General features: G+C 39.2%; 1 protein-coding gene across 1 annotated transcript; it reads left to right on the top strand.

The window, feature by feature from the left end:
• The first annotated feature begins 8,221 nt into the window (after nt 1-8,221).
• LOC143611123 (coronatine-insensitive protein 1-like) lies at nt 8,222-13,716 on the top strand. The gene is made up of 4 exons (XM_077085411.1): nt 8,222-8,603; nt 8,921-9,280; nt 11,289-11,760; nt 12,768-13,716. Exons 1-4 carry the CDS (start codon nt 8,470-8,472, stop codon nt 13,572-13,574), a joined length of 1,773 nt encoding a protein of 590 aa, XP_076941526.1. The 5' UTR covers nt 8,222-8,469; the 3' UTR covers nt 13,575-13,716.
• Nucleotides 13,717-14,313: the final 597 nt, after the last annotated feature.

Genomic DNA, 14,313 nt, shown 5'->3' on the forward strand with positions numbered 1-14,313 from the left:
CGCTGGGCTTCCACAAGAGCGTCGCGTACTTTAACATAATCACGACGAAGCTCTTGGGAAGCAGCGAAGAAAGCCGACCCAGCGAAAACATGGTCGTTCAGCAAGTCCGCGCGGGTGCGCTCCTCCTGATACCTCCTTTCAGTAGGAGGCACGGCATGAGCCCAAAAGTCCTCGCATACGCCCATGGATTGAAAGGAACTCTCTTCATTAATATTCCATCTCGGGCGGTAAACGGGGACACCTTCCTGCAAAACACAAGAAAAGTTCTAAGTCATAAAACATACTTATATGGAGATACGCGCAGCGGACCAACAAATCAATACATACCTGCGGGGATGAAGCAGGAAAGTCAGCGCCAGCACCACCAGAGGTCTGCGCTGCGAACACTTGCGGCATCGCAGGGCTGGCGCGGTCTCCCAAGGAGTCTTCAACTTGAACCCCCTCGTCCTCCTCGTCTTCTTCAACAGGCCTCTTCTCCTGCGACCTGGAAGGCTCCAAACCAGCCTCGCGGGGAGGGTTGCGTGCAGGAGGAGGCGAGGGAGGTCTCGACGCCGCCAGTTCGGCGCGCAATACGGTTTCCTGCTCCTTGGTAATCCCAATAAGGGGAGATTCAGCACTAGCAGGAGCAGGACCAGAACCAGCGGCGCCGGAAGTGCCGCCGGGAGTATCACCAGCAACTGTTGCGCCAGCTACAACTCCTATGAACAAATAAACAAGGAAAAATTGTTTATGACTGACTCCAAAGGGAAAAATTTAGAAGACATATGTGCAAAACTTACCTTGGCGCAATTCTGTTCGCGCATCGAACATCGCCATAAAATCCATTCTACCCTTTTCAGAGGGTAGAACAGGGGACTTCGATGGAGTCCCCGGCGCAGCCGTGGCACCTTGTGGCGCCTGCGGCTGATCTGTTACCGTCGCTGCCTCTGCAAACATTTAAAGGAGCAAAGGTTTAATAACAAATCAGCCAGATGAAGATAAATAAAGTATACCTGTTGCAGGCGCGGCACTGCTTCTCTCTTCAGCCGCGCGAAAGGAGGAGGCGACGCCACCATACCTCAAGTGGACAGGAGGTCTGCCCACTCTCACAGGCAGAGAAGCTAAAGAAACCTTTGTGGTAAACACCTGGGTTTCCTTAGGTCCCTTCATTTGAGCATGGGGATGAGCGACAGGGGTGTCCTCTTTCTTCTGTTTCTTACTGGCCCCTGCGCCAGATTTCCCCTTAGCTTTGCGCTTTAGTAAAGGCGCCTCCTCTTCCTCCTCCTCCTCTTCCGCGAGCTCTAGCTCGTAGTTTTCAAGCGCATCTACAAAAACAAGCGACAGAAATGTTAATAAACTTGGGTATTCTAAAGGAATGAGCAGCAGTGCGAAGACTTACCAGGCGCGTCACCGTCAAAGTCAAAATCCAGATCTACTGGGATGAACAGGTCATCGAAGCGATCCGGGAAACCAACCTCCCCAGCGCCAAGTTCGACGGAGCCGCCCTCCACATGTTCATCATAAGCGGCAAGGATGTAATCCTTGGTGACTGCGCAAAGCCAAGTTAAATGATATCAGCAAAAGAACGATGCTCGCGCAAATATAAAAACAAAAAAAAAAAAAAAAAAAAAAAACTTACACAACCCGTCGACTTGGATAACGGGCTCAAGCGCGCTGTCGGCCCAGAGCCTGCTCATGCCGACCCCAACCAGCGCCTCCTCGCAAATTTTCTTCGCGGGGGATGGTTCGGCGGTCAGTTTCTTAACCCATGCGCCAGTTGGGTTCTTGAGGACACCCTCATCCGCAGGCGCAGAAGTAATAGAGCGCATGGTCATACGGATGGGGATCACACCGGCCTTAATGTAAAAAAACCTCTCAGACCAGTCATGAAGGCTCTTGAATGAAACAGTGGAGCACTTCACTTTCTGACTGCGAGGAATAAAAGAGATCCAATTGTCTTGGATCTTGGCCTTATAAAAATATTGAAAGCGCCGAGGAGTGGGTTCCTCGCGCTGGGATTTGCACATGAACTCAAAGTGAGTCACGCGCACGAGTCCAAACGGATGGACTTGGGATATGTGAATCCCATAGAACTTCAACAGTGTACCCACAAACCTTGTCATCGGGAGACGAAGGTTGCAGTGGGAGAAAAAGTGGCTATATAGGGATATATAGCCGGCAGGCGGGTCCGCCGCCGTTTGCCCGGACCTAGGCAACATGCAGCCAAACAGGGTGGGAAAGCCCTGAGAGGTGATCAGGTTGTCGAGATCTGCCTGCTTCAATTTGCAGGGGATTTCATTCCACCTTTTGGTGGCCTTGGTCCTCCCTACTTCCTCCGATGTGGTCTCAACAACCTTCTTCCCCTTCCCCTTTTGCTTCAATGTCGACATCACCACAGATTTCACACGGCGTCTTCGAGAGGCAACGGAGGTGATTGAAGGGCTAGACGAGTATGAACTATCAGACATACAACTGTAATAGCCGATAATCGAGGATTCGAATCGATGTAAACACTCAAATCAGAATGTGAAAGCAGAAATTTGAATTTTAGCAACAATGAAGATGAAGATAAAAATTTCCTAAGGGCCTGCTTTTATAGGCCCAGGAGAGAGAAATGTGGCAGCTGATCGGTTTCACGCGCCCCCACTCGCAGGGGCAACCCAACGACGGCGCGACACGTGTCCCTAACAGCTGTGTGAGGGGACAAAAAGATGTAACCGACCTGCCACGGAACAGAGACGCGCCCCCACTCGCAGGTACTAACCAATGCGAGTGCGACACGTGTTCAAGACAGCTGTGTGAGGGGACGTGAAAGGCAACTGTAGCACCTCGAGCACACGAAACGTCTGACACGTTTACGGCGCACGTCATCACCAACCAACCACGTGTTTGGACCTTTCGTTTTCAACCAAATGGATAGAACTTCGCGCGACGATGGAAACAACAAAGAAAACGACAAAACCCCCTATAAAAGGACAATTCAGTGAGTCTAATATCTATCTTACCACGCTCGCGCAAGATAAGACACACATTAGACTGGGGGGGCTTGAAGAGGTATGTACCCGCCTCAACACCAAGCAAGGCGGGTCAACCCACAAGATAAAGACATTATGAAGGCACAAAGCCAAAACCCAGGCGCATCGCGCATACAAAACATGCTCAGGCATCATATGCTCGCGCATCACATATGCGCGCGGCGCATATCGCATGCTCTTGCACATCACATATGCTCGCGTGTCACATATGCGCGTGGCGCACCAGCGCGCGGCGCATATCACACGCTCGTGCATATCACACCTGCGCATGAAATATCTGCGCGTGAGAATAAAAGGAAGACTTCGCGCATCCTCAGGATGGGCGCATATCACACGTGCACATAATCAACCTCGTCCTTATCCAAATCAGGATCAGGGCAACCTTGATTGTGCACGTCAGACACTCTTCTAGAAGGCATCTTTTTAAGGAGTAAGAATATGCTGATGTTGACAGCTGCCAAATGAAAGGTCGACAACTCAGCATGACACATGTGCTACCACATGATTTCAACCAACGAGAAAGCGCCAGGTGTCCCAGAGGACACGTGGCGCAGTGCGATTGGAGGAGGCCAACGAGGCTGAGCCCAGCCAGTGGAAACCCTAGCACTATAAATACAGCATCAACTCCACTTTGATGAGACATTCATTCACACTCAATCATTGACAGTTACAAGCAGTGATATCACATTCAATCATATTGAATTATATTCACTCACAGTCAGTTACAGAAAAACACACAGTCACACAATCAAGAGTATTCAGCGATTCAGCAATACTCTTGAGATTTCACTGACTCACACTTTATTATCTTCTCCACAAAGATACTGATTCTCACGCCGGAGGGTTACCCCAAAGAGGACCCCTCTGTCCCTTTCTGAGGGGTAAGTAACGGCGCTGTTCATTTTGTAGGTGGAAGAACACGGATTCAAAGGAACCATCGGTGAAACAGTTTAATCATACCCGAGGAAAGTAGATCTGCTACCAGTGAGTAGATCCACGTTTCTTCAGTTATGTTTTTTATGTTGATTCCTTAAAAAGTAGCAGAATTTCTTATTTAAAATTAAATTAATTATAAGATTAACAGAATAACATAATTAAAAAACTAAAAAAAATAAGGAAAGAAATAAAAAGGATATAAAATTATCACCCTAACATGTGCAAATATAAAATAATGTATATGTGTATAAATATAAAATAACGTGACACATTTCTCAACGAACCAAAATTAATATGAGCCAAGTTTCATTAGTCAAGCCCGAAAAACGAAAGGGCAAAAAAACTAGGAGAGCAATTGAAACGTGGGCTTTGTCAAATAGAACCCTAGTACTTCTCGAACTACATTATGAGCGGAAATTAATATATGTTATAACTGGTGACGATATCATCATCACATTATGAACGGAAATCAATATATGTTATAACTGGTGACGATATCATCATCAACCACCACTTTTAATATAATATGTATAATAACTGTATAACACTGATAAAGGATAATGTTACATATTAAGTAAATCAAAAATATTTAACACCTAATGTTGTTGATTTGATGCGTCTTTCCTGAACATTTGATACCCACATAGTGAAATTTTTTTACTATTGTCAAACTTTTCTTTGGCACGAGGACATTGTACACATGATGTAGTTTGTGGAGGTCATAACTTTGAAGACCTCTGGTGACGCCTTGGTTCATTACCCATTAAGAATGGGGAGTTTGGATTGTATTTAGCTGTAGAGGTTTCCTCCTATGCCTTTGTGAGTTTGTGGCCTCGATGGCCCAAGTGGTGCTTCAGGATCACATCCTATGAGACAGTGGTATATGCGGTATGGATTCTGATTATTTTTGTGCTCTAGTTTGTCTTCGTGATACGATTCCAAACTTCAATTTTAACATTTTTACTAACAAGAAACACCCCCCTTTTTTTAAGTCCAACATACATTGGCATGTGCTCTTTTTAGTAAATTGTTCCCGATTTGAAAATGCACTTTGACATGACAGATATACAAAAAGTTATTTTTGAGTGTATACGATGTCACATGCTTAAGATTTTCTTATTGCTATCCCTATAAATGGGTTAGGCCAATATATGTCTCATTTGGAGTATCGTACTATCCTTAAGTATCGCCCAATGATTAATTTATTTTTGGTTGATGAAATATGCCATGTTTTCCGCAAGGTGTGTATGGACTCGTATGAGGAGCACGCGATACATTGTAGAGAGCTCCTCGGGTTGAAGTACCGACACGATATGGTTAGAGATGTGTTATTTGACATATTCATGCGTGCTGATATATCTATTAAGAAAGAATCACTTGTGAATTTTTTGACTGACCTGCTAGATGGACGTTCAACTCTTTGCCCGACTGACATTTTGGTTTTTGGATGGAGTGGAGGGAAACATGTGTGTGTGGATCTAACAAGAGTTTCCCATTTGGTGAGCTTTGGGTGTAGTGAATTCACGGTCGGGCAGACTGCTCTAAAAGCTGCTTCATGCGAGGTGACTAACATGAGAAAGCTTGTTTCGACAACCAACATGTATTTATACTGTTCTCATTTTAAGCTTTTAGTTTCCTCGGATCTTCAATTGTGGGGCTACTTAGCCGAGTCCAACTGGTCATGTATAGTAATGCTATGACTCCAAGATTTATTGATTTAGTGTTTAACATATTAACTTTTGTTATATAAAAAGAGTTTGTGGCGTAACTTGTTGCCCATTTGTTTCCTGTCTTGATGTAAACGCTTTATATTTAGATATACTCATATTATACACTAGGTTAGGGACCCGTGTAACACACGGGCTAAAAATATAGTACATACAAAATGTGTATAATGTTTGAAAATTTTGTAAATGATAGCCAATAATATCATCTTATTTACACTTTAGATGAGAGAAATATACATGTATGAACCCATAAGTATAGTTACAAACACGGGTTCGATATTGATAATGGGATTGAAAAATAATAGACAACTAACATTGTTAATCCATAACTTTCAAAGTATGAGAAAACCAATACTGATTACATCACTTTAGAGCAACGAAGGACCTGTTACTAAAAAATACCATGTATCTAATTTGTTTTTGACCCAACTCCAACAGCAACACATGACACCATGATAATGTTACAAAAAGCCTGCAAAACAACTAATATTGTTGAGTCATAAACTCAAAATAGCTTCCAAAAAATATCGTTGGCCAATTCAAAAGTCAACACTCAAACAAATTAACCACTTCTAAAACTGCCCGTTATTACTCGTATCCAATTCTACCAAAATCCACTCCAACCCAAATCAAAGTGACCATTTTAAGGTTGCTCATGTTATTAAAGAAACTATCATTCTCTTAAATCTTAATCTCCTCACACAGTCGGAAGGACATATAATATAGTTATTTATGGTTCATATAACAGATATAACTCCAAGTTTATATAAATCAACATAAACTAAATAACACTTATATTTGCCGATCAACTTAAGAACAAAAATCCTATAATTTCATGTTAAGTTCAAAGTCAACAATTATATTTGACTCTAAAAGTAAAACTATAATATACAATCTTAGAGTGAACTTACGAGCAATTCGGGCCATTAACGGGCTTATACGCAGCTCCCAAGGTTTCGAGTTATTGGAGACGTCTTTGTTACTCTTCTTTGATTCATCATTCATGTCAAATCTTTTCTCGAAACCACTTAATGACGGTTGATTTGTCTTTTGACTCCACGATCCCTTCCTGCACATTGTCACAGTTGACGTAAATTCTCAAAGCAACCATATAATACAATTAATATACACCCCGATCGAACTATATAAGATATAAAGAATTAAGCTAAAGTGAACACCTGTAGTTCTTTATTTTGGAAACAAAAAACATAACATACTGAATCCAAGATTCCGTTACTAAGCCATGAAGACACTTTGTAAACCATTTTTATGATGAACCCATTTAAAAAAAATCAAAAGAACACTGAACAGAATTTCAAGAACACAACTTATTAAACGAAAGTAGGTAAAATTCAAATAACTGAAAAGCGAGCACCTGAAGTTCTTGAAGCAAAGAATTGCAAGTATTAGCAAGTTAGCAACCCTCTACATTGTTCTTCAATGACACTAAAACTTATCAAACATTTTCACTTTGAAACAAAGCACAAACAACTACAAAATGTAACATCTTTAGAACCAAAAATAAAATTGTGGGTCACTTTCCATCTTTGTGACTTATTTTTGTCCACCACCAACACCCTTGAATTTGGACCTCAGATAATCACTATAGAAAATTACAAAATTCGATACCAAGTGTCACTAAATTTAAGTATTGTTGGGCTTATAATTACGTTATAATATAGAAATACAACCTAATTGATTTATGGTGATAATTTAAGGAAATCTCATTGTTTTGACTGAATGATTATGATATAATGTATTATTTGCAGGGTCATATAATATCATTTAAAATACATATATCATCTTCAAATATAAAAATCACTTAAAAATACATATACCATATTTACTTGGTGACTAACATGTAGAGTTAGCTGTTATGTGAAATCAGAATCATAATAATCATAATAACATACAAAAACTTATAAAACAAAAATCAAATCAGAGAATGAATTAGCTTACTTGAATCGTCAAATCTGTACAGCATCCATGCCGGAATCATCGACCATATAGGCCTGGTTTGTAATTGGTAGATTCCATATTGTCAACCATTCCCTGGTTATCATTCATTACTAATAACAAATTACTTTGAGTTAGAGTTCGTTCCGAAATTGATGAATCAGGAAACATAAAATTTTAACTTAAATAACATACCTTCCATATTGTGAATCCTAAGATAATGGGTGAGTGTACATCAATTGAATTGAATTGATCTGGAACCTATTGTGAATCGATCTAGAATTGAATCCATATTCTGGATAGCAGCCTTGGATTATCCAGATGCATCAAATCAGAAGCCGTGGAATAGGAACCTTAATAATATTAATTGTGATATATGAGCCCTAATTGTGAAAAAGGTTAATCTTATTAATATTAATCACCCGTGAAACAGAAAAAACCCAAAATAAGTTATAGACAAAAAAATAAAAATCTGGGTGATTATTAAGATTACAGTTGTCCCATAGTGGTTTCCATTATTATAAAGATCACATAAAACGTCTGAGAATCTTGTAATTGCAAGTTTCCCTAGTTACCCCTCGCCTCCACCTTTCTAAATTTATCTACCACACAAACCCTTCCATCTGTCACCGTCCGACCGCTATCCCAATCCTCACTCACTCACTCACTCTTCCAATCCTCAATCTAACATACTTCAGTTCACTTCCATCCTTAACTAACCTGTCGGATCTTCACGTCATGTCGGATTTCCTAGTACCTTAACCTTAAATCTCCTCACCCATGTTTTCACCCACCAAATCTCAACCCATGTGCTCCAAATTCAATCACACCTAATCATGAACCATCGGAACAACAGTTACAACACCCGCCGCCAAACTCACAACATGTCGGATTTAGTGTTCGAGTGTTTGATTCCGTACATACACGACTCACGTGACCGTCAATCTCTTTCCTTAGTCTGTCGGAGATGGTATTATTATTGTTATTATTTATTGGAAGATAAATAATCTTATTAGAGAAAGTTTCGTTATAAGCTATTAGGACGGTGGGGGTACAGGCCAACGATTAATTATGATTAATCGGATTGGAAATTATATGTAAATTTTCAAATATACATGTATACACCAAATTTTATATATAAAATTTTCAGTTTTTTATCGATTATGACCAAATAACAATTAATATTCATGGGGTACCGACTAGCAATTAACCGGCGCCTATTCGTAATTTTGTTAATAATATTATTGAGGATATTGAATAATTAAACAAAATTGTGTTAAATTTTAGGTACGAGTTGGAAGCTCAAACAAGGAAGCACGTGATGATAGCTTTATGTTACGCAGCCACGCCGGAGCGGTTGAGCCAGCGGTTTCCGTATTTGGAGTCGGTGAAGTTGAAAGGGAAGCCACGAGCCGCGATGTATAATTTAATACCCGAGGATTGGGGCGGGTTTGTGACACCGTGGGTGGAGGAGATTGCGAGATCATTTGGGTGTTTGAAAGCGGTTCATTTTAGACGGATGATTGTTACGGATGAGGATCTTGAGGTCCTTGCTCGCTCGCGTGGGCACGTGCTTCAGGTTTTGAAGCTTGATAAGTGCTCGGGGTTTTCGACCGATGGGTTGTTGCATATTTGTCGATTATGCAGGTATTCTTTTTGTGCTAGTGTAAACAACTAGCATTCAAACACTGCTTAGACTAGACACCACTGGCATGTCATACGGTCTGTATGGTTATGAACTTATGATACTCATATGGACCGTATACAGGGAGAAAATGGTCATATGGGTTTGTACGAGTGACAGAGCATATGTTCATATGCTGCATTTTGACTGACATATAAATGACTGATGCAATCTATATAGTTATAAGGGTCGTATGATAGCCATACATGCTATATACAAGATGAAAATGATCATATGGGTCGTATAAGTGGCAAATCATACAACCAATATAATATGTTTTGTCTTGACATAAATGATTGATGCGGCCCGTATGGTCATACCAACTGTATACATTCAGAAATCGGTCATATAGGGGCCGTATGATAGCCATACAGGCATATGGGTCGTATGAATGAAAAGTCATGCGGCCTGTATAGTCATACTAGTCGTATACGTGGAGAAACTAGTCATATTGGTCGTATGAGTGAAAAATATACAACCTGTGTCACATGTTTTGATTTAAAAAAAATGTCTGATGTGATATACGATATGACGCACAACTATATGAAATTTTGGGCAGTGTAATAATAGCAGGATGTATTTATTGATTTCTGAACGACATAATTTGGTCTATTTTCATGAAATTATAAGAAAACAGGTCATTCTTATATGATATTCAACTTTAGGGTAATAAGCCTTGAAGATCATATTATCAAACACCATTTTTGTGTCGCCAGAATTAAAATCCTAGTGGGGTTTTCCTGTTCTATTGATTGATATAATCTGAGTATGTTATTATTATTGGGTCCTATCACCTATGTTTTTTCCTTTATTCTTCTTTTGCATTATTATAAAAAGACAAATTCCATCTTATCTCTTCATGTTAAAGCATTCCCATTTCAGATTCACATAGTTTTGGAATCATAGTACAAAATTTCACCTTTTCAGGCTAAACCCATTCAAAAATCACTAGCATTAAAATCTTAGAACCAAATTTGACCTCAAAAAAAAAATCAAAATTGTCTTGTGGGCTTGTAGCACATAATGCCTTTGAGCTGTCAATTAGGTTAAAGTTTTCAACCTAGTTGTGAACATTTAGCAGACTCCAATAATTATTATGGGCCATGTTATTTATCTTAATTAAAAGTACATTTTTGAATAATAATAATAATAATAATAATAATCTATATAGTCATCTAAGAGCATTCTCAACTGTGAGAAAAATCTTTAAAAAATTTTAGAGTATTATAAGTGGCTGTGAGTGAAGGAGATAAATTTTAAAGAGATAAGTGCATTTTGAGTAACTTAGAGGAACATTGTTCGTGCTCTATTTATTTTTTAATATATTTGAAAGTAGTTGTGAGTGGAGGAGAGAGAAAAAATAATGATAAAGAGGTAAAAAAATATTATTTAATTGTATATGAGAGAGAAAATGTAGTGTTTTTTAGTAATTATATAGATAGAGATAGATAAGCTGTAGGGAATGCTCTAAGGGTATTAAATGGGTTTTGTCCGCGGTTCCAACCTGACACAAACCCAAAAATTTGACGCGAACCCAGACTCGAAAATCTTGTGACATGTGAACTGAAGCACGACTCGCATGATCACGGGTTGATCCAAACATGACCCATTTGACGTTTTTCTATTGCTTTCACATATTAATACTTCAAATTTACATTTTTACAACAAAATATACAAATTTATATTTTTCATTATCTTTTTTTTAAGATATAACCAATTTAATTTGATACATAAAACACATTTTGAGAACATAAAATAAAAACAAATGGGTTAAACGGGTCAACCCGTGAACTCTCCTGGTAGACCCGAACTCGACCCATTTAACGAAACAGGTTGGCGGGTTCGACCTGTAACTGGCTCGAACCTATTTAATATTTATACCAAACCCAAGCACACAAATTTCATGTTAGGTTCGTGTCGGGCCTTCGTGCCGTGTCAGAAATTCACATAATGTATTTTACGATATTGTAGGAACCTGAATACTTTATTTCTGGAGGAAAGCCAAATACTAGAAAAAGATGGAGAGTGGTTACATGAGCTGGCACTAAACAACACTGTTCTTGAAACATTAAACTTTTACATGACTGATCTTTCACAAGTAAACTTCAAGGATCTTGAACTTATAGCTCGAAAATGCAAGAGTTTAGCGTCGGTCAAAATAGGCGATTGTGAAATCTTGGATCTTGATGGGTTCTTTCAAGCTGCGGTTTCGTTAGAAGAGTTTAGTGGAGGTTGTTTTAATGATCAAGGGGGACAATATGATTCGGTTTCTTATCCACCAAGACTGTGTCGCCTTGGTTTGAATTATATGAGTACAAATGAGATGCCGATTGTGTTTCCGTTTGCTTCGAGGTTGAAAAAGTTGGATCTGTTGTATGCTCTTCTTGATACAGAGGATCATTGCCTATTACTTTCAAAATGCCCAAATTTGGAAGTTCTTGAGGTAAATTTATTGTCTTTTTTGAATTTATTTGCATGCTATGTGTTTTTTCGGTTAGAAAGCAGTTTCTTGATGTTTGGGTCGGTCTTAGGCTCAAACTGAACAAAAAACGGAAACTTCAGTTTTCATGGTTTTTCGTATGTTGGGTTTGGTTCAAGTTCGGTTTCTTTTTTCAGTTTTGACATTTGGGGTTAACATTTTTGAGGCAAACAAATAGATTTTGGTCCTCAAACCTTGTGTCTGATTTTTTTTGAGTTAATGATTTAATGGTTATTACCTATTTGGACCTAAAAAATTTTCGTGATATATAATGTTAATTATTTTTTATAAACTACATTAAATTTGGGCAACACAACTTATTAATTTCTTATAGAAAATAGTTTCTCGGACGTACATTTGTTCTTTAAGGTTGTAATGCCCGAGTTATTTAAATCCTCGGGGTCGGCCCTGATTAATTAGACGATAAAAATGATATTTTTGTGAAGGAAGCAGACACATTTTATGAAATATAATATAATTATTTCAAGTTTCAAGTTAACTTGAAGAAAAGGTAAAGGGCTAACAAAACTCTTTTAGGCTATGTGTAGTGAAGGAGCTACAAAATAGGGCGGATTTTTGACACGTGACGAAGGGGCAATATGTTGCTGGGGTGGTGTTGTAGCTCTCATAAATAATATAATATTATTAAATGGGACCAGAAACTACCTACACACACAAATGTAGGCGAATGTATTTGTACCCCCCCCCCCAAAAAAAAATAATAATAATAAAACTGCTCTTTTGTAGTCTAGGGGTGATGCTGTAGCCCCGTTTCGCCCAAAACTTCACTTTTGTCGACCCACTACGCATTCGCATTGTCTAACTAGTTTTGTGACTTTGTCTAAATGTTATCTGACCTCTAAATAATCAAATGATCATAACCACTTCCAAAATGTGTTGCCAAACAGTCTGATGATCATTTTCAAAACAATAATCCAAACTTCTGCTTGTTATGTTACGCGTATAAACAGACCCGAAACGTAATTGGGGACCGAGGAATGGAAGTTCTTGCTCAATATTGCAAGAAACTAAAACGGCTTAGAATTGAGCGAGGCGATGATGAACAAGAAATGGAAGATGAAGAAGGCATTGTTTCTCAAAGAGGGCTAACCGCAATATCCGAAGGCTGTTTAGACTTGCAATACATAGCCGTATACGTATCAGACATCACAAACGCGGCTCTCGAATCAATGGGCACATACTTAAAAGATCTTAAAGATTTCCGTGTCGTTTTACTAGACCGAGAAGAGGTAATTACCGATTTACCCCTTGACAACGGAGTCCGGGCGTTACTACGTGGGTGCCAAAAGCTTAGACGATTCGCCCTCTATCTTCGGCCGGGAGGGTTGACCGACGTGGGGTTGACTTACATTGGTCAATATAGTCAAAACATAAGATGGATGTTGTTAGGTTATCTAGGAGAAAGTGATGAAGGGCTAATAGGGTTTTCAAAAGGCTGCCCTAATTTGCAAAAACTTGAAGTTAGAGGGTGTTGTTTCAGTGAACAAGCATTGGCTATAGCAGTTTTGCATTTAAGGTCTTTAAGATATTTTTGGGTACAAGGGTATCGCGGGTCTTCTAACGGATATGATCTTTTAACAATGGCCCGCCCGTTTTGGAATATTGAGATAATTCCTTCAAGAAGAGTTCTTGTTGCAGAAGATAAAGAGGTTGAGCATCCGGCACATATACTGGCATATTATTCTCTAGCGGGACCAAGAACAGATTTCCCGCCTTCGGTTTTGTCACTGAATTCAGTTCCCTTTCTTGATGAATAAGCTCGTGATGTACGTTTTACGCTAGTTAATTCCTTTTCTATATGTTTTAGTTATCGGTTTTGTTTTAATCGTACCCCGTAATAAGTTTGTTGTGCTATGTAATCTTGAAGCTTTTATGATGCTCTTAACAATAGGTGTTTGTTGGTTGTTACTTAGTTTGTTGCCTTATAATATAGATTTATCAAGGAAGTGTAACAAGTAACAACCATTGTGCACGTATGTTAACTTCCTGTAGTTGAATTTTACCTAGATTTTTAGGTTTAAAAGTATAAATAAAAAAGATTTATTTTATGAGGTTGTAACATATTTGGGCCACCCCCACTAAAAAAATGTTTACAACTAGAATAAAGCGGTGGAGGTGAGTGCTTTCTCATGCAACTAGCAGAAAGGTTACTCCAATAGAATATTTTGGTTTATTAAGTGGGACCATTGTCACACTTCAAATGAAAGTTTGAAGTAAAACAAATTGTGTACAATATACTTTCTTTTTAATTATTATTTCATATGTGTGTGGTTTAGGTATGAAATGAATAAAGTGGCCATTATATAATAGCATCAACCACTATATTAGGCTGAGGGGTGTGGGGGGCTTTAATGGGGGCTCCAACCAATAATATTATGACGTGTGGCAGTGAGAGAAACTGGATAAGAGGGGTGTTAGAGCCTCCGTTGGAGCCCCTGGCCCAGGTGTGGAGGGGCTCCAGCAGGGGCTCCAGCGAATTTTTTTTTTATTTTTTTT

The sequence above is a fragment of the Bidens hawaiensis genome, unplaced genomic scaffold, assembly GCF_021521415.1.
Source record: "Bidens hawaiensis isolate Kalapana, Puna unplaced genomic scaffold, B.hawaiensis_p1.1 tig00029598_1, whole genome shotgun sequence".
Taxonomy (NCBI): Eukaryota; Viridiplantae; Streptophyta; class Magnoliopsida; order Asterales; family Asteraceae; genus Bidens; species Bidens hawaiensis.

Excerpts from the sequence above, each read along its gene's own strand:
- LOC143611123 (XM_077085411.1), top strand. The coding sequence starts at position 8,470 with ATGAACCATCGGAACAACAGTTACAACACCCGCCGCCAAACTCACAAC. Across the intron at positions 8,604-8,920 it reads TCCTTAGTCTGTCGGAGATG|GTACGAGTTGGAAGCTCAAA; the intron begins GTATTATTATTG and ends GTTAAATTTTAG. Across the intron at positions 11,761-12,767 it reads CAAATTTGGAAGTTCTTGAG|ACCCGAAACGTAATTGGGGA; the intron begins GTAAATTTATTG and ends GCGTATAAACAG.